General features: G+C 34.4%; 2 protein-coding genes across 2 annotated transcripts; both read right to left on the bottom strand.

Moving 5' to 3' along the window:
- Positions 1 to 2624: 2624 nt before the first annotated feature.
- On the bottom strand, positions 2625 to 5025 carry LOC126717194 (histidine-containing phosphotransfer protein 1-like). The gene is made up of 6 exons (XM_050418632.1): positions 4649 to 5025; positions 4380 to 4510; positions 4182 to 4250; positions 3147 to 3218; positions 2971 to 3043; positions 2625 to 2874 (listed from the first exon to the last, which is right to left on the bottom strand). The coding sequence occupies exons 1-6, from the start codon at positions 4709 to 4711 to the stop codon at positions 2827 to 2829; spliced, it is 456 nt and encodes a 151-aa protein (XP_050274589.1). The 5' UTR covers positions 4712 to 5025; the 3' UTR covers positions 2625 to 2826.
- Positions 5026 to 10961: 5936 nt separating this feature from the next.
- LOC126717193 (autophagy-related protein 18h) lies at positions 10962 to 25726 on the bottom strand. The gene is made up of 9 exons (XM_050418631.1): positions 25170 to 25726; positions 22606 to 23061; positions 21841 to 22281; positions 21299 to 21544; positions 20416 to 21216; positions 20159 to 20334; positions 12921 to 13051; positions 12313 to 12831; positions 10962 to 11347 (listed from the first exon to the last, which is right to left on the bottom strand). Exons 1-9 carry the CDS (start codon positions 25410 to 25412, stop codon positions 11343 to 11345), a joined length of 3018 nt encoding a protein of 1005 aa, XP_050274588.1. The 5' UTR covers positions 25413 to 25726; the 3' UTR covers positions 10962 to 11342.
- Positions 25727 to 27052: the final 1326 nt, after the last annotated feature.

Genomic DNA, 27052 nt, shown 5'->3' with positions numbered 1-27052 from the left:
CAAAGTCATTTTGAAAACACTCAAGAAACTAATTTTAGATTACATTCTCACAGTTTGCCAACCTAAAGTTATGAACTTAACAACTTTGGTCCTCTCAATTTTAAATTCTAGTTCAGCCTCTGTGCATATGTGTGACATGCTCCCTTGCATACGTATGTAACTCATGACAAGTTATTATTGGTAGATAAAAAAGTAATGTCAATAATATATCCAAATGAAAACCGGTAAAAGTGTTTATCATTTCAAATGTTGTGAAAATTTGTAAAAATTATTGTGTACGTAACACTTATATTTCTCCCCCATGACAGTGAACATGTCAGACTTTTGTTGAAAGTTAGTATTCAACTCTGGGGTTGAATGACAGATTGGACATTGTAGTATATTACTAGCTAGCTAGTTGTACACCAACTGTGCAGAAGAATAGACAGGTCATGCATCCTAGTTCTTCTACATGCATGCACCAACTCATTACTCATATTAAAAATATAATCATGTATATAATATAAGAAAGAGATTATGAACAAAGAAAAGCAGGCCATACACTTCAGATTAGGCCGACGTGATTGAATTAAAATATATGTGATACATGATACATCTAATGGTGAAATCTGTCGAGCTGGAAACTTTGAGCACAGAATCTTCCTAGGTCTTCTAAATTAGATCTTACTATTGATTTTTCCTTCTTATTATATCTTCCTGCAATGACTTTATCTTCAATTTTACTTAAACTGGTGTCCATCTTTTAAGATTCCTCACAAGCTTTAGCAGTACTTATTGAGTACTTATTGACCTATTCCCTGAGATTAATGATAAGATGGGGGTGTGGAAAACTATGGTCCTAATTGGGATATATTTGGAAAATTTTGATTGTGGCATAGTTTACTAGTTAGGACATTAACCAAGTGCATGAAATCTGTTATAATCTGGTTTGAACTTTGGGGCTTTTACCTTATTACTAGCTTAAAATGGTTAGCCATTTGGTTTGTTTCCAATTTTTTTTGATGTTATCTATAAACTAAAAGCAACCATCAAATTATCATTGTGAATTTCCAAAGAAAGAAAAGAAGACATCTAAAAATGACTAAATTAAATTTGTAAACAAAGGGAGAATAATAAAACATTAGGTACTCGAGGACCAGCAAGGAACATTAATGTTCGGTGCTTCTCACTACAGCTTGTATTTTATCCTTATTGCTTGCACATTTACCTGCAGATGAGGAGACATCCACCCTAATCTGATACAGTTGACCTTATAAAATACATCTGTTGTTGAAAGTTATAAATAATACTTGCTTCAATTAAAAAATCACCTTACCAACGTGATTGAGTCTTGGTCTCCATTTTCGATACACAGACATGCACATTGCTAACCATTGGTGCTCATGCTTAAAATATATTAATAGGTTTAGTGGTTACAAATAACAAATGGTCGGTGGTCGGTGGCTATAATTTAATTTGGCTGTGTATATAGTAGTACAGTGTCCTCAAGGGAATAATCCTAACAAAGTACCCAAAAAGTAAAAAAAAAATGAAAAAAAAAATGATGCTAGGAATACTATAAATTTAACTACATATAAGTATTATAAATTAATGTGTTCACTTTTATACACAAACAAAAAATTAGTTATGAAATTTATTTATTTCATTGTTGATGCAACAATAATCACATTGGTTGACATTGGTTGTTATGTCAATTCAAAAAAAAAATTTTGTAATAAATTTAATAGTTATTTTAGTTTTTATTTTTTTCTTGCGAAGATGAGCTCCAAACTCATTAATTGAATTAGGTCATGGCCATTGCACAAGTAACCAAAATAATAATAATAATAATAATAATAATAATCTTGAGCTATGCAAGGATGGACATTAAGATAATACTCAGTTTATCTTCCCAAGGATTCTCTTGTTATGCAAATGCAATGATTTATCTCATCCTTTTCTTGGAAAGAAACGAAAACTTCGAAGATTTACCAAGATCGATCTGGACCAATTAAAATAATGTCACATTTTCTATTAGATTAAATGAGAGAACTCTTTTTAAGAATAATTTACAGAACCATTAGAACTTCTACCAAAGTACATTGCTTTCCTTGTCATGTAATATGGGTTATATATTTCCAATGCCGAAGGATTCTCCACTTCTTAACTGGAGGATGACTCACAAATATCCGATAAGCTTTTACACATAATGAAAACCACCTTTACCTAACTCCTTAGGTTATTTCTGATATGAACCACCCAAAGGACATGCATAATTAAGACATCTAATCAAATGACATAAAACATTAATGATCCTCGCCTATGTGGTAAAATATGCCATCGTAGTGTAGCCTTATATGCCTGGAATGAGTGGCAGCTATTGTGGAACATAGTTATACTAGATCAAAGAATATGTAAATATCCGAAAGCATCAACCAAAAGTAGCTATTAGTCGCTTTTTTGAAAGTCATCTTTTCCAAATATATATAATGGTGCATTGTCATCAACTATATAATAATCTTGGGGAGGAATTTTTGAGAAGGTCTGTGTGTGTGTCCAGAAGTGCCACAGGCTATCCTTAGGTTTTTGAGACACCAAAGAATAATTATAAGATGATAGATGAAGAAGAGTTGCTATATATAGCATGGAGATGAAAGAGGAAGGGTTTATTCACATTCTTTGTCATTGCTCTTACAGAGGATATTAAACAAGCTCTAGCTCTAAAGTTCATAGAACCCTTCACCAAAGTTGACAGACTAAATAAAACTTAAGAAGAAAGAAATTAAAAAGCTGTTCTACAGATCCAAACCCCATTTCTCTTTCTTGCTCAGATTGCTCTACTTGACCTCACAATGTAGGAAATGAGCCACCGGCAGCAATAAGCTGTTGCTCCAGCTACAAGTAAACATGTAGAACAATAAGGCTTGGAGATAAAGAATCTGAATAGTGCTTTTGGAACAGTATAATTTCTCTACAAAATCTTCTACTTACCTTGAATAGTGTTTCAAGCTTATTTTTCACAAGAGAATACTCATGCTTTACTTGTTGCAGACATTTGAGACAACTGTGCCAAGAGTTTAATCATATAATCATTTTCATGACATTAAATTGGCTCAAAAGATGTCTGGAGATATGAATTTGTGGTATAGGGCAGTGAAGAAAATTACCCTTCATTGTTCTGCTCCTCGCAGAAATTTCTAAACGGAATGCAGACTCCTTGAACTCTCTGTGCACCAATACTGTCACGAAAGAACCCAGTTAATATGAAAGTCTAGTAGAACCAAAACCAAAGTAAAAGAGCAATTTTTCCTACAGCATACTCCTTTTGGTTCATTAAAAATTATTGATACTAGAAATACTATAATTTTTATCACATAAATCGTGCAAGTGCAAATTGATGTGTCATTAGTAATAAAAAAAAAAAAGTAATTTAGACATTTATTTATTATGTTATGGAAGTGACTCAAATTATATTTATTATTATGTCAATTTGTAAATATATATATTTTTTAGTAAAATTGATAGAAACTAAGCATTTTCCTTGAAAAATATGACTGAATACAATCCTCATGATTGTGGCCAGGTGATAGTGTCAATGTGCTTTCCTTCATGTTTGGGTAAGGGTGTTGGAACTAGCTATATCCTTTGTACATCATTCATAAAAGGTCAACAAGTAAATTTAAGCTAGGAAAGCTCTTAGCTATCATTTTCTTGAATTGTACTTCAGATCTGAATGAGCCATTTTAACTTGATGGCTTAAGTCCATATTTCAAAAAATATATATGGCGATTCCACTAGTTTATATCATGGGATTGACGGAAACTTTTAAACTCAGTGGCAAAGAAAGCACCATAAGGAACATGTGTATGGAGCAGTACTGAAACTATGGGGACAGAAATAGGTGTAATTAACCAATGAGGCAATAACAACCACAGTTATGAATGTGCTCCTTCTCATGCTAGACAAAATTGGTTCTGAAAGTGGAAAAACAATATGTACCTAGAAGGAAATGAGTCTAATCTTTCTCCCACCTATACACAAAAAATAACTACTTAACCTTGTTTAAGAAGATTCAAAAAGAAAAAAAGAAAAAAAAAAAAAAAAACCCTTGTTTAGGAAGTGTAATCTACTGAATTCTCAGGAAATGTGTTTCAACCAAGCAAATGGGGCTTAAAAGGAAAAGTAGGGAAACCTAGATTTACCTGGAGCTGCTACCCTTCAACTGATGAACGTGGGCATCCACCTTTTTGTAATCAACAGCCTGCTGTTCTCTAAATAAGAGAAAAATCAAGAACCCAACTTTAAGACAATTACAAAGTAAAACCATACTCCTTAAAGGAAAGTCATGAGAGGAAGGAAACAATTGTTGAAAGATGGGAACTTTAGTAGTTAGTACTCACAGAGCTTTAGCTAGCTCATTAAGAAGTCTCTCAGAGTCTTCAAAGAAAAGAGACACAACTTCAACCACAAAATCTGGGTTGCTCTCATCTTGCAGCTGCTGAAGCTGGTTAAACTGCTCATTTAGAAATCCCTTCACATATAAAACAACCTACCATCATAACCTAACCCAACAAGCATAAAAGGAAGAAGCTAAAAATATAACAAAGCTAGAAAAATATGTCTATTCTTTGCTTCCCTACAATGTGCATATAGTTCATAGCATACTGACCTCATGGAAGAGAGAGGCAGTGTGGTCTGCCAACTGCCTCTGCAACTGAACCACAACATCCATATTGTAGGTTTCTCAAGTTTTTGCCAATCACTTCCAGATCTTAAAAACGCCTTTTTCCTTTGAAAAGAGTAAAACGCTTAGACAGATGTAATAAGAGTTACATTGTTTAGGACTTAAAAAACTCTCAGATAAAGATTCCTGCCTCTGGAGTAGAGTGGACTATATATGCATACAGCAATAAAGTCACTCTCTTTTTACTTGTGTTTCTGTTTTCTTTACTTTCTTTTTCAAGTACTCTTCATTTATGAGCATAGTTAAACTTAAACTATGAAATCTAAAAGAATCACAAGATCCAAAACTTGATGCTATGTACCATTCACCTTCCCTTCTTTTTCTTTCAGTAATTATTGCTCCCTCTCTCTCTCTCTCTCACACACACACACACACATTTTTGTTTCTTCAACTAGTTTTTCTTAATGTTTTTCCTTCCAAGTTACTTGGGGCAAGTAATTTTCAAAGTATGTCCCTCTTTTCTAGTAAATTCCAGTCTGTTATAGTGAACACAAATCCTGTTATATGTGTTTTTTTCCCCCAGCTTTTTTGATCAAGTATGGTAATATTTAGCTTAAAATATTTTATCTTTTTTTCCTTTTAATAAACCAAATACTTTTAAAATATTGCCAAATGGTTTTGATGTTCTCAAATGATATTTTGCATTCAAAACTTATTGCATGTGCGTAACTTATTGATTAAAAAAATTTAGCATGTATGAAGGCACATGGAATGATGGAATGCAAATGACATGGTTTGAATCTCACTGAAAAAAAGCTAATCTTAGCCCCAAAAAAAGGATAAAAAATTGGAGCTCGATAATATGTCATGTGTACCATGATTTGTTTTTTGATATGGACATGATAAGATTTTACTGCTCCAAAGACAACAAGATAGCAAACAAAACCCACACTTTCAAGCTAAGCTTAGTGTGGGATTATGTGGAAGTGACTTAAAGCTATGTTACATCTCTTAGATCTTTTGATAGATTTTGTCTCTTCAAAAAGGAAAATGTAAAACAGATATATACAGCAAATAAGCAATAAAAGGTGAAAATTCAAAATATATTTCTTTCTTCAAACATTAATTAGTTAGTATAATGTTTAATAAAAAAATTAGTTAGTATAATATGTTACTAAAAACATGCAAAATCACACATACAAACACTACACTACATGACACAAAATTTAATTTGATTCAACAAGCTTTTTGTCTTTATCCGGACAACACCAACAAAAAATAAAAATAATTATTAATAATAAGAATTATAATCACATTCACAAACTCTTACAAATCTCACAAAAATAAACCAATAGAAATCTCTAAATGTACACCCAAAGATATTTTCACACCAAATAAAATCTTGTTTTTTAACTCTCTCATACACTAGCTATAACACCTCATTCTTTTTATTTATCAATATGGCACTACCCTTCTAATAGAAATTAATAAATGCCATATTTATTATCCTTCTAGTTGATGTAGAACTCTAAAAGTAATTAGCAAACCCTAACTTATCCTCTCATCATGTACTGAACTTATCATGATAGAGGATAGGACTCGATATAGTTCAAAGAGCATTATCCTGTTTCTAGTTTTTGTTTTTGTTTTTCTTTCTTACCTACTCCCCCTTTTTTATCCCTTATCTCTTCAAAATCCATGCCTATATATGCTTTCAATCTTTTCAAGATTCTTTATAAATAGCTGCTGCTCTTTGTTTTTGTTGTTGTTGTTTGTGCTGCTGTTTTTGTTTCATTGGGCACTACATTTCATTGGATGATTGATATTAACCAACTCAAAAAAAAAGGGACATCTTACAGTGTAATATGCCCCACTAGGGCCACAACCTTAGTTCTTGGCTTTATTCATAAAAAATAAAAATAAAAACTTTAATTCTTGGCTTTACTCTTTCATGAAGAGTAAACTATATATACCATCTTTCATTTTTACTTAAATTATTGATGTGATGTTGAAATGTTTCAACCTATGAAGGAAAAAAAATTGGTGCAGTAATAATTTTTTGCGGGGGATTTCACACGTGTCATGATTTTAGAGCACTTTGTAGGGGCATGTATACATTGTACTTGCATTGGAAAGCACTAACGTCCACCTTTTGGTGACTAGTTTCTATTGCTAGCTACTTAAAAGTAAGCTATACAGTCACCTTGAATCAAGAAAACAACCTTTCACCTAGAGAGTAGCATTTGCATTCAGTTGAGAAATGATATTATTAGGGAATCTAGTAAAAATATAATAATTTCATGATAGGTTTCTTAAAGAAAATTCCTAGTCAGATTCTTTAGTAGAAAGCCTTTTAATACCCAACTAGCTAGGGTACTTGCATACATATATAGCTTGTGTAATTGATGGCCTTTGGTGCCACAAATAGGTGTTTTAATCAATGTCTTGACCCCCTTTTTAATTTTTTTTCTTCAGCCACTTATGGAACTTTCATCAATGTTTAACTTAGTGGGAACCAAAGACTTATTTGGTTAAGCGTAATCATGTTTGGGCCCCATGCTATACTCTCCCCTAGATTTAAGAAAAAAGGGCTAAATTTGGTTGGTTTTATAAAGATTTACGAAAAGCCATTTGTCTAAATGGTGAAATTATTGGCGGGCCCTCTCGCGTGAGTTAGAACTTAGAAAGTCATCTCCATGGACCATACCTTGAAAATGGCTTTTGGAAGTGAATTAATGTAGAATTTGGAGACCTTGAAAGCATGTTCAATTTTCTTCCCAAATTCTTGGGATCTAATTTTAGCAACTAAAATTGTTGTTTCATTGATGAAATGCACTACCTAAGAGATGGAGGTGTCGAAACAGCAATTTTAGTAGTCATTTATTTATTTTCTGGGTTTGAACAAGAATTTTTTTTTTTTTTAATTTATAAAAGTTTTTTTTTGGGGGGGGGGGGGGGGAGGTTGGTCGTCATATATAGGTGTTTCAAATAGTAAGTGATAAATATTCTCAAAAAAAAAAAAAAAAAAAAGTTAGCAATAAAGCACATTAAAGGTGAAAATTACTCGAGCCCAGTCCAGTAAATTGATGAATTATTTTGAGCTGGCCATGCTATTTAGTTCCTAAAGTGCAAATTATAGTACCTCCCACTACTCAATGAAATTATCCACTTCTCCAATAAGTTCGGTTGCAAGAAGAAAAAAAGAAAAAAAAAAGGAACTAATTTTGATTGAATTAACCCCCATGTGTAATAGGCTTGAGCACTCCGTTACTTTCATATTTGATTTAAGGGATAGAAGAGAGATTTCCATAGTAATTCAAAGGCTAATAATTATGTCTCAATTGGATAAGAACTTAATCATTTTAAGAGAGAGAAGGATTAATTTGAAAGCGATTGAAGGTATAACTTTGGTAATATTAACACATAAGAAATTTAATTGATTAAGTGATGAAATCTCACATTGGATAAAAATAATAGAAGTGAGTATTGATAATCAATAGGTGTTGTCCCAACACATTGTGTGGTGTTCATTACTCCCACGATATATTATAATGACCAATCATTGCTTAATTTGAGATTGTATGGTAGAAAACTCACATATGAAAAGAAAGATCTACTAACATTTTCACGTGCTCCCCAACATAATATATTGCTACGCTCCTCGCCACCCACCATTTTGTGGGTAGCCAATCACATGGTAGGTGGCCAATCCTAAATTACATGGTTTTTTAAGGAAGAAACTCACACCAGTGACCCATATCCTTCAAATGTCTATACCACCACATTAGGACAATTGGAAAACTTGGCATTTACTTTGTTTGCAAAAATGTTGGAAAGCCATTGTATCAGCCCTTTCAACTGTTTCGACTAAAACAACCCAAGGCCTAGAGGACAAAACTCGACTGCATCCGTTCTGGCCAAAGGACAACATAGTTTCTTCTCCATAAGGCCTAAACAAGCTCCTTATGGTATAGCTACTTGCCATTTTTACAGGGGGTCAGCATGTTTTTCAAGCTTAGAGATTTCATTGATAAATTGAGTGAGTCATGGGACCACTCTCATTGTGTTGTGTGATTCCCTTTTCTCTTTGGTTTGATGAGCACCTAAAAGTGGGGTTCAATACTTGGTGGATTTCTTGCCATTAATGTAGAAGCCCAAGGCAAGCCATGAAAATACAAAGATGTTGGATAATTGGGTATCCAAAGCCATGAATGAACAGAGATCATCAAGAAACTTTGCATGAATGTTCTTTGTCAGTATCTACAACAATTGTACCTCGCAACCTTTATGATATGATGTGTTTTTTCGGCTCTTATAAAAGATTTAAATTCCCACATTTTCTCTCACAAACCAGCAAGCACGCATGCTAGCTTGCTAGTTGCTAGAGCCCACTCACTCTACCACATAGGACAATATATTTCCTAGAGTAATACTTTTGTCAGCATGACAATATATTTCTTATAATGGTAAGTTTATTATAGGTTTTACAATTAAATTTAATCATGTATTTGTATTGGCTAATAAATCACATTGTTTGATTTAATCGTTCTTGGTAAAAATAAGACCGACAATATGAATGAATTTAATTAAGAAATGTGCTTATATTTTATCATATTTATTATAGTTAATTAAACATTTTCCTAATTTACATATTTAATTTTAAGCAAGAAAGAAAGCAGGCACACTAGGGACAAACTCTCATTTCCCATAACATTTTTATGAATCATACATATTTTCAAATTTGATTCTAAAACCACTTAAAGTGCGATTAAATTGATTGTAAACTTGTAATATTAACAAGGCATACATTTCAATCCTATCTCCATTCTCCATGTCAATCCATTAAAAACTAAACCTACGTAATCAAAGTAAAACTAAAAAGAAAAAAGAATGTTTCTGAGCCTAACATATAAGTTGCATGACTATTGAATTATAAAAAATAAAAAATAAAAATAAAAAAAAAGGGCACATGATATGCATGTAAGAATTAAATGATATGGGCCCAACAATAATACAGAGGTACTGTCTGAACCTTATAAATTCAGCATCACCAGAAAGTAGGTCGATTATGCAAGCAGTGAAGTTGCACATGGCTATGGAGAAGTTCTGTTACCTTCACATGACAAATTAAATGGTCCCCCTCTTATATTATGTCATTGCTATGCTCCATTTAATATATATACAAGTCGAATTCGAATCCTTCTTATAAAATATGAATAATCTATTTGGACATATGGCATTATCTCTACCCTCTCATTCTGTTTGTCCTTTCAAATCAAAAGAGATCATGTAAAAGCCTTTACTCTGCAGATTGCACAGAGAACAGTTGCTTATAACATTTATACTATTTTCTTCATCCAAATGTTATAGTAGACTCAACAGTAAAACAGGTAAAACTCAACCAAAAGGCTACCACACCAAATTAATGAAAAGGACAAACTTAGTATAAAGTACTACCACATTGACCATCCCATATCTTTTACCCTCTAGTGCTTTTTCTCTAAAGAGCATCCCCTAAGAAAAATAAGTGAATCTAGAACCCAAGAGTGTTGGCTAAATGGAAAAGTTACAATTCCTATTTTCTATTTAAATTTCCAGGAGTGAATGTAGGAAGTGTAGACAGTGGATCAGTCTGAACATTAAACTAAAGGCATCTTGAGAATTAACAATAACTAAGCTACGTACGCCTTAGAGAGAAAAGTAAGTGATTCTAGAACCCCAGAGTGTTGGCTAAATGGCAATTACAAATTTCTATTTCCTATCCGAATTTCCAAGAGTGAATGTAGGAAAGTGCAGATGCAGTCTGAAGGTTCAACCAAAGCTGTCTCGAGGATCAGTAATAATTAAGCACTGTGGCGATCATGGTTCAAGCTATGTATGCCTGTTGTTACACCTATGGAATTCTTAACAATAGAAGACAAAAAAATAATAATAGTAATACCAACAACAACAACAGACTATGTCTATGAAGTATCTAGCCAAGTTCAAATTCTACTTCAGCTCCTGTAATTATGCCTATCCCTGAGAGAGATCTATCCTGCCAAGTACAAAACTATAGACTCATGCAATGAAGTATCCCTTTTATGTTTCTTTCTTTCTGTTTTTCTTTTTTTAGTTTGAAGAATATGTCTTGCTTCAAATTGCCTTACCTTCATGGGTAAGAGAATCATTTTACTGACAAAAAAGCTCAAGAGTCCACCAAACTCAATAAATGTGAAAAACAGTTCATCTAAACTCGAGAATAGGTGTTAAAAGTAATAGTATCATCTAAGAGAAACCTGGGCAAACAAGGAATGCATTTTGTACAGTAATAAACTCTTTCATTTCCTTCTTTATTTCCTTTTTTTCTTTTTCTTTGACGAATAAATAATGTTACACAGCATAGAAAGAACCTTTCCACACAAATAATTTGTATTATGAATTTCAATCTACAACATGTACATGGGATTAGAAGGGAAGAAACCAGGCATTTGCAACGGCAATGCTTTGATGCGTCAAGATCATTTCACTTGTATCAATCAGTCAGTAGGTATTCAGTTGTTGAAAGAAAATAACCCATTTTTCTCAATTAGAATCTCACCCTCCTTTAGGCTGAGCTTAGACCAATCATTACACAACACTCTGAATGCAAGAGTAGATGGCATCAGTTCAGCACGATTTAGACACAATAAGTTACACATCAACCTGCAACACATGAAAGCAATATTAGTGGGATAGGGTTTAAACATTAGAATACCTGTTGTTAGGACCAACTATTGCAAGGCAATTAACAAAGTCAAACATGTTAACAGAAGCAATATATCTTCCTAATATAAATTGTGTAATAGAAAAGGTAATAATTCAACGAAGGAAAGAAACAAAAATGAAGTAATATACAAATAAGAGATATAATAAGTTTTGAAAGAAGCAATATATTTATCACTTGTATACTGAAATACACAAAGAAACACATCATCCAAATTACAATTATTTTATTTTATTTTAATTATAACTATTTCCCAAGAAAATTACTGCATGCCATTGTACCCCCAACTCTACTTTGTGGACTTATCCTTTGGTGCTTACTTGACATAATTTAAAGCCTTAAATGCTCTGTAAACCTTATAATAAAAACACGACATTTCTTGACAATTTTGCTTGATCCTATTATTGTTACAATCCACTAATATATTTAGTAAGCCGTCGTTCAATTATACATCTCTGCAACAGCCCTTTGTGTCTGATTGTAGTATATTATATATCTCCTAATCCTACTACAAACCTAGTTTGTCTAGAAAGGTAAATATAAATATAATTAGCATTATATATATATATATATATATATATATTGTAGATTCCACATGTATCCAATGAGTTTTGAATCCACGACTCATGCTCCACCATATTCCTATAGTTGGGAGGTACCATTTGAACGAGAGTTCAACGGCATCCTTACTATATTTAGTATATATACTGAATAATCTGAATAATAGGGTTCCATTTGAAAGTACCAAATGATCAAGATATATTATATGTCCACCAACAGCAGGATCAGATGCATCAGTGGTTTTTTCATCAAAGATATGCATCTTTGGTTTTCGCCGTAATGCTAAAAATCATGTATAGATTAAGGGATGATCAAATATGTAGAAATTGCTTCAATTTCCTACCTTCCTCTGAGAAGGCAAATACACCAAGCATGTCATCATTGTCACCATCTTCCTCAGATTTCTCCCTATCACAGGGATTACTACTGCTGTCCACATCAGTAACAACTTCAGTTATATCATGAGGTGGTGCTTTACAATACCCCTCTTGAAAAAATTGCTCAAAGTCTAGAGAATTATGTACTAGTCCCTCATCAAGAACATTCATACTCATATCAGAACGGTTGGAACTTATATTTGAATTTTCACTGATCCCTCCACTGTTTGATGACTGAACTCCTTTTGCAATAGTTCTATCAGCAGAGAGTGAATCACTTGTTAAAGTGGAAAGACTATCAGTGAAATTACCATCCTGAACAAGAGAAGCACCGGCTGTAGGTTTTTTGGCAGAAATTGAATTACTATTTTTATTAATACAGTTATTATTCAGCAGAGGTGATGACAAAACTGATCTCCCTCCTTTCTCCACCTTATTTTCATTCCCAGATTGGACAATGGATGGATACAATTCCTGGGATAATCCTGATAAAAATGCCAGGAAATAAACAAGTTAGCAATGCATTTCCAAAGGATCAAAAGATGATACTATCACATTCAAAGGCTTATCTTACTATCATCTGAGTTTTCAGCTGCACAAGGTGATACCAACTTAGAGTGGCAAATAACGGCATCTTCTGAGAACTGTTCTTTAGCTCCATGAGAATCAGAAGATGAACTCGAGCATACTCCGCCAACAAGGCCCCTGCACAAATCAACCATGAAAGTTGATTTTTGGTTAAAATTTGTAAGAAAAAACCATTTTGATTATATTATATAAATAGATAACCCAGGCATACATGTGCCTCCACACCTCATGAGTGTCAAGGTTGTAGAGATTCTGCAAATAATTCCAGTTAAATGAGTCCTAAAGCAAGCCTGGAAAGCTGTGAAAAGTTCATCCCCAGAAGAAGATATGGGATGGGTTGAATCTTCACATTACAGGATGCAGAAATGGCCCAAGGACACTTTTGGACAACATGAGTTGGAACCCTACTCTATTTTTCACATATCAAACAATCATAATGAAATTTGGAAACACTAGTCCATGAGATCCCAAAAACTTTTCTCTATTGACAACACATAAATCACTCAGCATCCAAAGGGAAATATTATGGACCTAATCAAATTCTACATATATATATAGGGATGCATTCTATGAAATGTCTGACACCCCAAATTGCGTTGTTGAAATTTTAAGAAGATAAAACTTGTCACTTTTCAAAATTTGAGAAGATAAATCAAACAAAGATATAACTTCAAACAGTGAGTGAGATAGCAGCATGTATTGACCGGATGACCAACAATGCTTAGTGGAACAAAGATTTTGAAATCCAAATATCGTGGTTAGTAATCCAGTTGGGAGGATAGTACATTCCAACTCACAGCACGACCGCTAAATTACCTGGATCTGGATTGTCTGGAACTAAATCTAAATATCAATGTTGGTAAAAGCGTTAAGCGCACTTAAGTGAATATGCCTCTTAGAGCTAGGCGCAAAGCGTGCGCCTAGTTGAAGTAAACCGCACAGTTTTCAAATATAATATTCCATAACTTCTAATAGAAATATTTGTTACATAATAAAAAATAGTGATAATAACTCAAAACTTGTATATTTTACCTATTAGGTAAGTGTAATTGTATAATGTTTGTAAGTTCAACTTTTACCTAAGTTGTTTCAATTCTTAAAATTTTTATATAGTAAATTGAAAACAATTATCAATGGTCAATATCACAATGATCTAGTCATAGAAAGTTTAAACATGATAATTTTATATAATTCTCTTGTACTTTATAAAAGTACATAAACATGATAGTTATGATCAAATGGTGTATATAATTCAATCAAAATACATCTATAAGTCAAAGACCAAAAAAGCACAAATTGTAAATTAACCTTGTTCATATCTTATGACATGTAAATAAAAAAATAAAAAATTGTTTGTGTAATAAAACACCCTCAGGATAGTGGTTGTGTAGTAAATAATTGGTTCATGTCATTTCTTTCAAGATCAAGCAATTAATTTTGATGATCCATATCTATTTTAGCAATAAAATAAAAAAGCGTGCCTAGGCATGCTTTGTGCTTCTTCAAAAAGCTCCAAAAAAGCGTGCCTAAAGCACTTCATTAAATGAGCTTTTTTTTGGCCTAGTGAACCATTGAGGGCTTTGGGCTTCAATCTTTGAGCTTAAGAGTGTGTAAAACACCCTTTTAGCAACACTGCAAAATATCTGATTACAGTGATTCGGATTCATTTTCTGGTTTTCCTCGTAAGTTCCCTCATACATTTCACATCTGATGGGGATGATTTTATCCTAACAATATTCTATATTTCTTAAAGAAAAAAAGTTGTTTTTGCCTGCACATGTGTAACACTGCCACTGATTCAACTTGAGACAAGCATAGTATTTTAGCATGCTTACTTCCTTGAATACGACAATCAAGGGAAAGAAAATCAATCTCTCTCTCATCAGCAATTTTCAGAAACTGCATCTCAACAAGACACGGATGACAGGCATCTGCCTGACACTAAACAAAACAGCATCTCATCCAATCCAGAAGCTAAATTGTGTAGCTTCCATCAACTTCATTTCTAATAAACTGCATTAGGATACTTAAGGCAAAACTAGCACTGCAGTGCAAAACAACCCTGTATTGTGATTTCACATCATCATTGCATGCACTATTTTTAAAAGCTTCAGAATTCACCAAGGCCACAAAATGGAAGCAAGCACATCTTCAAGGACTACACACTAGTAAGTAGTAACCCTTAAGGCATAGATGTCCACCATAATGTGATCATTCTTCTCACTTGCAGATGTCCATCCTATTGAGCCAAAATTGCTCATTTCCACTGTGTGTCTGTACATCTCTAGGCTGAGGTCCAAGTTGGTTTTTTCGGGTAGGATGAGACAGAATATTCAGTGGTTTTAGTATGAGTTTTGTATGTCATGAAACAAGAAACAGAAATAAAAAGAATCTAATCTGAAATTTTGAAAATGGAATAGGTCTATAATTAAAACTTTAAACCGTCACTAACAGACAAATTGGAACAACAATGAAGAAGATAACTAAACACGCATGTAATTAAACTTACTTAAGGTTCTGAAGTTCCAAAGTTCGTATCTTAGGAAAATACTATAGCCAGAAGAGAGTCCAATATTTTAGGAGTTACTCTAGTACAGTTCCTCTGTACTAACCAAAATTTCTCATTTCAATAAAATGAACTTTTACTTGTAAAAAACTTTCAAGCACTGCTTATATAAATGAAACACATAAAAAGATGAAGAAAATTATACATTTTTTGATAGGTAGCAAATAACTTCATTCACCAAAATGTAACAAACAACATACCAACCAGAACACACATGGAGTATATATATAGGGTAAGAACCAAGTTACAACTAGACTTTTCCATGAAGTTACAGCACCTAATAAATTTTTATTAGCTATAATATTTAAAAAATCCTACTGTTAGATCACAATTTCTCTAAGTTCTTACAACGCACACCACATTTCATGTCAATTAGATGTTATTTACCTTTTGATCCATAAACTCATGTTTTGTATATAATTTTAAAATTCAAAAAACTTGAACTTTTAACATTTTATTGATGATATAGTTATTAATTTCTAATTGTCATGCCTATAGTGTACAAGGAGAATGTAATCTAACAGTGAATTTGTCCCAAAAAAAATGCATCTAACAAAAAGTTATTGAGTCACGTACATTGATATGAGTAACACTAGGAGTAACTTAAACCCAACCGATATTATATATATTCACGCGCACATATACAATATTTATCATCTCTACATAAAACATAACAGGAGAAACTTCTTTCTTTTAATCAGTTCGTTAAAATCACCAAGGACATATGAAGCATGCAAGAAAAACCACCTTGCCATTTTCTTTTGTTAAGTAATAAAAGGTCTATTAGAATAGATGTGAAACCTCATGTATAGTTGCACACAGAATGCGTACATGAAGCTCTCCCCAAAAATGACAATATTCTTGAAGTACAGTTGAAACTTGAAAAGAAACAGAATCAATGAAATCTAAAACATAAGTGCATCATTGGTGTCAAGTGCATGGGAAAACTTGAACTAAAATCTCAAAAACATTTATTTCAACTCAATAAAGAGACCTCCGTAACAACAACAACAAAAACCCATGTTTGACAATGAAAAATAAATATGCAAAAAATCAACAAACATGAAGAAAAAAAGATCAGATAATAGTGGCAGAATCCATCCCCCACCTCCACCACCCCCCCAACCCAAAAACAAAATTCCGCAAAAATGATGATGCCACATTGTCACCTATATATATATGTATGTATTAATTGAATTTAAATGTATAAATATAAAAATCTTTGATATTTACATTCCCAAACTTTTGTGCATACTTCACAAATTAACACTGTAAATCTTGCTTGATCAGATTATCAATTGTCAGAATTTTCTCAAGAGCAGCCGCCCAAACCAAAAGTAAGGCAGTGCTCCTAAAGAAAATCCATTTATGAAATGCCTATATAGTCATATAGTATAGTTTCAAATTAATAGAAGATTTTCTCTCTCTCTCTCTCTCACATATTGGGATAAAAATCCCTAATAATCTCCAGCCAAATGTCAGGCCAAAATAGATGAGTCAACACATCCAAACTTGAAAAATAAAACATTAGGACCACATCAGTCTCCTTGTTAATTTTCAATGTCCATACTTGCCTACTAGTCCAATAGCCAAACAACTCACCATATCATTTCTCCACTATGTGCCTCCAGAGACTATCATTCCCAAAATAAATTAAAGAACTAGCATTCTCCACCATGTTAGTTACATGACAAACATGCATTAAAATCCAAGAGATTTTTCTTGAAGTTCTAGAATGTAGATGCATACAAGGCATGTTTAGATGTATAAATGTATTCTTACCAAGCAAGAATATAAAATGGACATGTTCTATAGAAGCACCATGCATCTAGCCAGAAATGCTTCACTACCAAATATTACAAGCTAATAACAAAGACCTTGTTATGAGTTTGTATTAACTATTACGTAACAGGCAAAATAGTAATGTCATTGTAATCACCCACATATATATAATATTTATGTGTTAGGGTAATTAACTTTTTATGCCCAAAACACACTTCCTGATTCATGGTACTAGACCCCTACTTTTACTTCTTGCCACACAAATCAAGTCACCTGAATCTGATGAGACATTACCTGTCAGAAGCTCAAAGCCCAACCCTCACCACTACTACTACAAATAGACAAGAAATCACCAGATCGGTCGCAAAGATGCTCTCTAGTGTCGATTGAACCTGTGATGGTTTCAACAAATCCCTCCGTCAGACTAAAAGCTCAGATGAGTTCTCTGGCCACTATGTGCTGTGTCACCTTTCCCTATCGTTGACGAATCAGTATGTGTCGATCTGAATTGTCTATGTTGCTTGGAGTCCACCTATTATTTATTTTTTATTGAGGTTTGTGGTAATAATGGAGTCCAAAGAGGGTATACAACCCAATTTTTTATTATATGCTGATATCATTTCCACTGCTTCAATTCCTCTCAATAGAAGCAATTATGCCCAGTGGCTAAGCTGTTGAGGTCTTTTTACTCAGCTGAAAGAAGTTTAATTATTTAACTGATGAACCTATGTCCTTTTTTTTTCTTTGGGGGGGGGGGGGGGGGGGGGGGGGGGGTGGTGGTGTGTTGTAGAGGAAGCACAGATCAGGAATTGTTTATGGAACAATATGGAAGCTGTAATTTACTTTTTCTGCCCACTGCAAAACTTGACAAGGCTCAAGAGCTGTATTACAATGTTAATAACCTCAGACATATTTATGATTGCCACCAAAATTACTTCTCCCTTGCTTTTAATGATCTCTCTTTGGAAGATTATCATGCAATGTTTAAAGGTATATGTGAAGAGCTTATCCTTTACCAGCCTATCTCTGCTGAAATTAAAACCATGCAAAAGCAAAGAAACTATATGCATGTTGCCCATTCTCTCTTGCTTGCCTCCAATCTTTCACCTAGTGAAGGAATTTCAATCTCTCGGCAAAGTCCATGGTCAACTTAGACAGTCCTCCTTATCTAAGTCGCATTCTATTTCACTATCATCCAGTAAATTGTGAGAAATCCACTTTTCCTACTACTAATAGAATGGGAGGTGGTGGATTCTCTAAAGGTGGCCGTGGAGGCCATGGTCATGATCAAAGGGAAGGGGGCTGTGGTAGAGGTAAAATATCACAGTGTTTGAGAAAAAGTGGAGAGTAGCATAATTGCTACCCCAAATATTTCTAGAGGAACCCAAGTAGCTAATATACTTACCAAAGCTTTGTGTAAGATTCATTTGGATTTGTTATGTAACAAGTTGGGAATTGTATGACATATACTTTTTTTTTGATAAGTAATAAGGATATATATTCAAGAACACTGCCTTATGCGTAAAAACATAAGGCAGAGAGAACAATACAGATAGAGCAGATTAAGAAAAGAGAAAAAAGAAAGGGGAAAGAAACTAAATGCAAAGGAGAGAGCTAAGGAACATAGGAGAGAGTCACTAGAGGTGATTGCCCAAGCCCTCGACCAATCAAACAGGGAGCCACTGAAAGAAGCCAATAATTGGTCGTCTGAGCTTTCCAAGTCCTCAAAAGTCCTCCAATTCCGCTCCCTCCAAAGACACCACATTAACACAAAGGAGCTAGATTCCAAATGCTAGACAAGTGTTTTCCGGGCCAATTCCACCAACCAAAGAGAGTATCTACAACCGTTCTTGGCAAAACCCATGAAAACCCAAAAGATCTAAACACTTAACTCCACAACCTATGAGCCTTACCACAATGAAGTAGCAAATGATCCACCATCTCCCCATTACAACGGCACATAATGCACCAGTCAACAAAATGCATCCCTCTACCCTTCAAATTATCACCTGTAAGGATCTTATCCCACACAGCAGTCCACACAAAGAAGGAGACACGCCGAGGAGCCTTAACCTTCCATACACCTTTCCAAGGAAAAGTAATGGGCAAAGGTCTTCTTAACTTATTGTAAAACGATCGGACAACAAAATCCCCATTCTTTGTCAACTTCCATCGCATACGGTCTCCATTCTCAGTGGGAGGTAGACTTATACCCAAGGTGCGGAGAAAATCATCCACATCACCCATTTTCCAATCATTTGGTCTTCGAAAAAAATGAACATTCTAGCTTCTCCGTTCCTCTATCCCCAGCCGCTCAAGAGAAGAGGCCACCGATGCCTCTCTATTGGAAGCCATCCCATACACATTCGGAAAAGTCAATTGTATGACATATACATCCTGGCTTGAGGGGAACTGGTATTGGTTTTTATTGTGGTATCATTGAAATCACCCACGCATATATATATATATATATATATATTAGTTATGTGTGTAGGATATTAACTTTGTATGCCAAAACACGCTTTCCAAGACAAGAGACCCAACAAAAAGGTTTTCTGTTACTAGTTATGAACTACAGGCAGTCTGTGACATGGTAGTCCAGTGGGATACCACATGTAATTAGATGACACCTTGGGTTTGAGAAGACATTTCATCACAAGAACTGATATCACAGAAGGCCAATAAGAACGATAAATACCAACAACACTGATCAACATGATGCTAAAACTAATATAAAAGAAGAATGTGAGTGAAACAATTAATATCATTTTCCTGCTAGAACAGAAATTTCAAAAAAAATAATTCCTTCTATCAACTGCTAATAGTTTAGTTATTACTTGATGAGAGATTGAGCACAGGTATGAAATGACAATTACCTGTCACCCCAATCAGACTGAATTCTGAGGAAATGGTCAAAAACAGGCAATAAATCCCTCTGCCTAATCTCAACCTCATGAACAGGAACCTTCTCTATTTCAATCTCTCCAGCAGTAATATTTTCAGTGAAATTCTGCTCATTAGCTCCCAGAGGACTCATCGTGGAGAAAGATATCTAAAATACAGATGAAAGAATTATAAACATAGTTGCCGACTGTGACGAGAAGTGTCTCACTATAAAATCCATAACGAGTACCTTAGATTTTTGCCAGATTGGTATCCTACCAGAGCTAATCTGCACCTCTGCATTGGAGAGATATAAATGAGATCGTTCATGAGGCTTTATGAACTCCTTATTTCCAATATCATTATCCTCACAATCAGAAACATCCATGACTGTCTCCGCAGTTTCGTTTCTGCCAAGAGTAATCCCAGAAATGCATTCCTCTCTCTCAGGCCAAGAACTTCTTCGGCAAACATCCCACCATTGAACCGGTTCAACTTTTACTCGCAACTCATCGTCTTGCATTTGCACAGAAGAACCTGGCACAGTTCTGGAAGCAGCTTCACTTGAATCTCCTCCCATTGTTGGGAGTAGTTTATATTGAATTGTATGACCAGAAGGAGTGTAAACCAATAGGTGCTCCAAAGAATTGACTTTTAAGTGAGCAGGTAGCAGATCATGAGGGACAGAGTTATGAAAAACAGCACCAACAGCACCAGATGGAATGGAAACCTTTCCTGCTGCAGAAGAGGCAGCATTACTAACTTGGTTGAGCCACCCAGAGTTACTATTTTTAATTCTGCTGACCACAGAGAGGGTTACTGGTGGTGGGGGCGGGGGAGAAAGAGATTGTTGGTTTATCATTAAAGATGGAGTGAACCACCATGGTCGAGATACAGCCGGCAAAAGGGCAGGACCATCAGCATCAGAGTTCTGCATTTGGAGAACCGTCTCACCACCAAAAGGGGAAAGAGCAAAAATATGGCAAGTTCCCCTGGATGAAACAATGGCAACCCACTGACTGTAGTTACTAAAACAAATGTCTTGTATTACCTGCGTTAAGCACAAGGGAAAAGAGAACAATCATGGACATAGAAAACACAAGGGTCAGGAGTCAGAGTGGGTAGGAACATACAGCTGATGTCATGCCACGGTGGAGCTTGTAAAGGTGCACATAAGAAGAGCCCCAATCATAAGGTTGAGTTAATGATCCATTTCGTGAGCTGGATGGCATAATCCGGAAAATGTTTATATTGTTCCCATGTATTGAGGCAGTAACTAGAAGTGTTCCACTTGGGTCAAAACACAAAGCAGAAATTGGACTAGTATGGGCCCTAAATTGTGAGACAACAGCTCTGGAAACAAAATCTTTGACAACAACCTGCAATAAACGTTTTTTTTTTTTTCTAAATTAGAAGACTTTCTCAGTTCTAATGGTAGCAGAAATCTGTCACATCCCTGTGATAAATGTATCTTTACTCTCACAAAATATTGAGCAAATTTGGGTGTGTGTGTGTGTGTGTGTGTAACTTAACTTAACCAAAAAAAAAAACGCTATTGAGAAAAATTAATATAAGTGACTTAAAACAGCTTTCTTTCATCTGGAACATGTTGTGTAGCAACTATGAGATTCCCATGTAACATTGAGAATTATGGTTGTCAGATTATAAAACTAACCATTCCAGCATTATCTGTGTCTGGAGAGTGTGATGCAACCCGAGCAACTTTCCAACTTGAGTTTGATGACACAGGAGAATTAGAACCATCAGGTATAAGCTCTTGACAATATTTTGACAAGGTTTTATAACCCATGTCACCCAGATTTATTAACCCAGCAGCTAAATGCTTACTAGACTCCATGGCATATCGAGCAACAAGACTTCCACTGCCAGGTGAAGTTGATGGACTGACACCTGGAGGAGTAAGACTTTGTGGACTCAGGCGGCCTGTGTTTGACAACAATGGGTTGTTGGAAGCATAAGCTAACCACCTGGGGCCTACTGCCATGGGTCCATAGCCAATATTGACCCCAACCACTCCTTGGCCTCCCAATTCAGGGACAGGATAAGTGAGAACACTGAACTTATTCTCAAGAGTCAGAGCATCAAAGCAGTATATCTGGCAGAAAAACAAAAAATTAAAAGAAAATATGAGATACTAGAAAGATTTATATTACTCCATTTGTGAACTTACTCAAATAAAAATAACAAAATTTTCGCATCTCAACAATATAGCCTTCCTCCAATAACTGTTCTGATTAACAACCACCAATTCAGCAACCATCAAATTAATTCCTCTAGGTTGTTGAAGTTATTTAGTGAATTATTCAACACAGATTGTCATCCATTGTGCCATGTTTTGTCAACGATAAAGGTAAGAGATATACTTCAAACACAAGCACAATATAGTAACTTTAAATACTTGGCGTAAGCTAATGCTTACTTGTGTTGCAAGACCCACAGCCACTATCTGAGGACTGCATCTAACCATATACACAGTTGACCGAAATCTCAGAACATGAACATAATTGTGAGACCTTAGTGAGTAAAATCGAACAGCTGTAGGAGAGATGACACTGCTTCCTATTTGAGGCTCCGTAAAACCATCTCTGACCAACCCATCTCTTGCACTTTGCATCAGGTCTGAGCTCTTTGATTCATCTGCAACAACCAAGAGTAAAGGATGGGATGCTCTGAATCCTTCATGACCCTCGGCTTTTGCAGGGAGGGGCTGCATCTGTAAAAATGTAACAGGATCATCGCGCCTCGAAACAAGTTCACTGACGTTAGATGCATCTTCAACATCAAGGACTTGGAAGCCATTGGAGTAACCAAGTAAGAGAACATGCTTAAAGGCAGAGGGACCAAGCTCTAATCTGTCAAAGCCAGCCCATAATACCTGTTTGGGCAAAATAATTTAGATCATGGTACTACAAATAATGCAATAGACCCATTGATTGCGTGTGTAACTTACCAATAAATAAAAAAATGTAATGCACAATAAAGAGTCTACATACAAAGAGCAACCATAAAACCATGAAGACATTGATGGGGTGGGAGAATTAAATATTAGCTCAATTAAAGGACAAAGCTTATACTCTACCCTGCTAATATGGTTTTTTGAAAAGCAAATCTTCAATAGCCAAAGAGGATATACTAAGTCTCTTCTCACTAGTTGTGATTTGCAAATTAAAGCCATCCTCACCTCACCCCCCAATCTATACCCACTGCTCACACCTACTTGACACACTGAGAAATTAAAACTATAATCAACCCATTTAATTGACAGACACAAAGGAAAAATATTGATGGCCAGAAAACTGATGCTTCCAAATTATTTCTGAATTTCTATGAGCACTTCATATCTTTCAATATTGGACACAAGACAGAGAGAGTACCATGGATTTTACCAGGCAGTAACAGGCACTGATTGTATGTGTCTAAAGTCAACATGATAGTCATGAGATTGAATAAAAAAATTTCAGTCATGCTTATCCACAATTCATGAAAAGCAATATACCTCTCAGTCAGTATATGAGAGAAGATTCAGGTTCAAAATAACCAGCTATCATCATATTTTTTATTTATAAATGTGATAACTGGAAAATAATTAAAATAAGCATCTTCACTTCACTATGATTATAGGACGAAGCAAGGATAACCAGATACCCTCTGGCTGCCAAATGCCACTTTGGCAGTATTAGCATCAATTAATGGAGTCTTTACTGACAGAGCTCTAAATACCTAATGTTAAAATGACCAAATACCAACAACTGACTGATGTAATTATTATGCTGTTCAAACAACTAAATTAAAAGTCATACTACATGTTGTTGGACATAAAAGTGAACCATAAACATAATGGGTAAAAGAATTAAACATTAGGGCATCATAAATTCAACATCACTTCTTGCCCCCAAACATATAAATCTCTTTTAAAACATCCTTTTCAACAAACACAAACCTAGTACCCTCAATTTAATTTACAATAAATAGTCCAATATTAACAGCTAATAATAAAACGATTAAAACTACTATTAACTTACCCTTTTTTTTTTTATAATTCATTGGTTGGGGGAGGGGGATTTGAACACTAGACAACTTTATTGGAAACATCAGGAGGTGCCAGTTGAGCTACAAGGCTCTTGGCAACTATTTTTAAGTTGCTCTATTCTAGAAATCAATCGGTATCTCATTTATTTCTTTCATCAAATAATCAAACCAATCTAAATCCATCATTTCAACTAACACAACCCAATGCTCAATTTGGTCACCAAGAAAGTGGTAGACTTCACATTATAAACAAATTCCTCCTCTCAACTAAAACCCAATCACCTATCTCTTGTTCCCACAAAACTTCAATAATGAAGCTAGTCCAAAAAATACAAAATTTTAAGGGAAAATTTAAAATTAAAACAAAAGGTTCCTCTACTACATTTCAATTTCCTCTTTTTTCCTAAACTTTCTCAGCAACCAAACATGACTCCTTAAAACATCAAATTCCTTCCACTTCAACTAAGCCAAAACAACACTAAAACATAAACCGAAGGCTTCCATTTCATTTTCAATTCTATCCATTCCCGCAATTCTCTCAACACCCAAACAGAACTATATACAAATTACGTTTACAATACAAACCATCCAATATTTGCCAACCATAGAATTATTTACTACATTTCACTTGCCCTAGTAATCAATCAGCACTTCAATTATTTCCAATGCTCCAACATATATATACATTTTTTTTAAATGCAATCTTCAGCTCCATAATATAACCAAAAACAATAACTAATTGCAAAATATAAAAATTAAATTTCACTCCGAAACTTGAATTTTGAGTCTCAACATTTCTCAGCAGCCAAGCACAACAATTAAACCACAAAAATTCCCTCGATTTTCATTCTCTCTTCCATGTTTTTCTCCGCAATCAAACAGAATCCCCAAATCCCAACAAAAAATTCAAACTTCACAAAAAGAATCTAATAAATAACAAAAAGGGGGTTAAACCTGGTCTTTATGGAAGTGATTATTGTCGCCGGAGATAGAAGCGGCGACGGAGGCGCTGGCGGAACGTACACCGGAGGAGGCGGTTTTGATACAGGAGGATATAAATTTCAAAGAATTAGGTATAAAACCGTTACTGTGGTGGTGGTGGTGGTGGTGGTTATTTTGGTGGTTAAGATTATAGCTATTGTTATTGTTGTTGTTGTTGTTGTTGCTCTTGTTTCCTTTGTTGGCCTGGCTCTTCATCAAGTCAAACAAATACGAGATTCTCTCTCTCTGTCTCTGTTCGGTTTTTTTTTTTTGAGGTTACCGGCCACCGGGAAAACTCACCGGGAATAATAATAGTAATAATAGAAAAAACCCAGAAATGGGACCCAACGGCGAGAGTCGCCGAGTGTAGAGGATCTTATATTAGCATATACTCTTCCAAAACGGTGGCGGTGGCGGTGGTGGTGGTGGTGGTGTTGGTGTTGGTGGGTTTGACCTTAACTGACACGGTTCCTTCACTTTTTATATTGCATCTTGCAAGTTTGTATCCAAACTCTCTTCTCTCTCTGTCGCTGTCTTTTTTTTTTTTTTTTTTTTGGAGTTACTTTTTTTTTTTTTTGGAAGAAAAAAAAAAATTTTTATGGGTTTATTTAGGCTTTTTAGAGAGTTGGATAGAGGATAAATTGCAGTGGAAGCAAAAAAAGATTAGTGAAATTACTAGGGTGTCCCTATGTGTGACTCAAGTCTCATCTATCAACCGTCAACGGCCACCAAATGAATAGTGAAGTTACGAGGTTGTCCTTAAGTTAATTTGCGTAATCGTGGTATGTATGTAACACGGTTGAACAGTTGGTAACTATTGTTACTACTTTGTAAAAGTTTTGAGGTTAAAAGGTTGGTGAGTAATAAAAAATTAAGGATTTGGTGGGTTTCAATTTGAGGGAGTTAATGTGCGATGGATATTTGTGTAAATGGCTAGGATTTTGATTGTTAAACGTAATGTATTGATGTGGTGCATGTATACAAGTAAAAAGGAATAAATTTTTGTGGTAAGAGGTGAGGAAAAGTAAACATTAATCAATGTGGAATGTGGAATGTGAATTCAATAAATAAATAAATAATGAATTTGCGTACAAAAATGGTGCAATCATGGATCTAGAAAGTCTACTAAAAAAGAATTGAGAAATTCATGTGGGGGGAGTTTTATTAAAAGTATTTTCTCAAAGTCATCAATTAAAACCTTTTAAAAAACTGATGATAATATTAGTGAGCATAGAATTTGAAACTCTTAAAAATGTATGTAGATAGATAATTAGTTAATATTATTAACTAATTATCTATCTACATACATTTTTAAGAGTTTTAATATTAACTAATTATCTATCTACATACATTTTTAAGAGTTTTAATATTAACTAATTATCTATCTACATACATTTTTAAGAGTTTTAAATTCACTTCTCACAAATATTATCACCAGCTTTATAGAAGGTTTGTTTTTTTCTTAATTCTCTTCTTCTTTTTTTTTTCCTATTGTATTAAGCTGCTTAATGTAGATGCTATTAATATAATTATTATCGTCACATTTTTTTTTAGTTTATCTCGATGAATCATTTTATATTAAAAAAGAAAACTTATTGGAAGTCTATGCTAGATATCTAAAAAGGAACATAAAATTTTAGCAAATAAGGGTATTTGTGACTTTTTTTAGAAATATTATGCAAGAGAGTCAAGAGACCTATTTTGTATAAAATATATTCTATATAATTAATGATGCTTCATCATAATTTATCCTATAACGTATCACATCCCAAACTAGTACACATTTATATTGAGTTATTGACAAGTATAAAGATATTCTTTTCTTAGCAAAAAATACCTCCTTAGAGTTTTTTATT

Source organism: Quercus robur, chromosome 3, assembly GCF_932294415.1.
Source record: "Quercus robur chromosome 3, dhQueRobu3.1, whole genome shotgun sequence".
Lineage (NCBI taxonomy): Eukaryota > Viridiplantae > Streptophyta > Magnoliopsida > Fagales > Fagaceae > Quercus > Quercus robur.
Note: the sequence above shows the minus strand (reverse complement) of the source record. Positions and strands in the feature narration are given on the sequence as shown.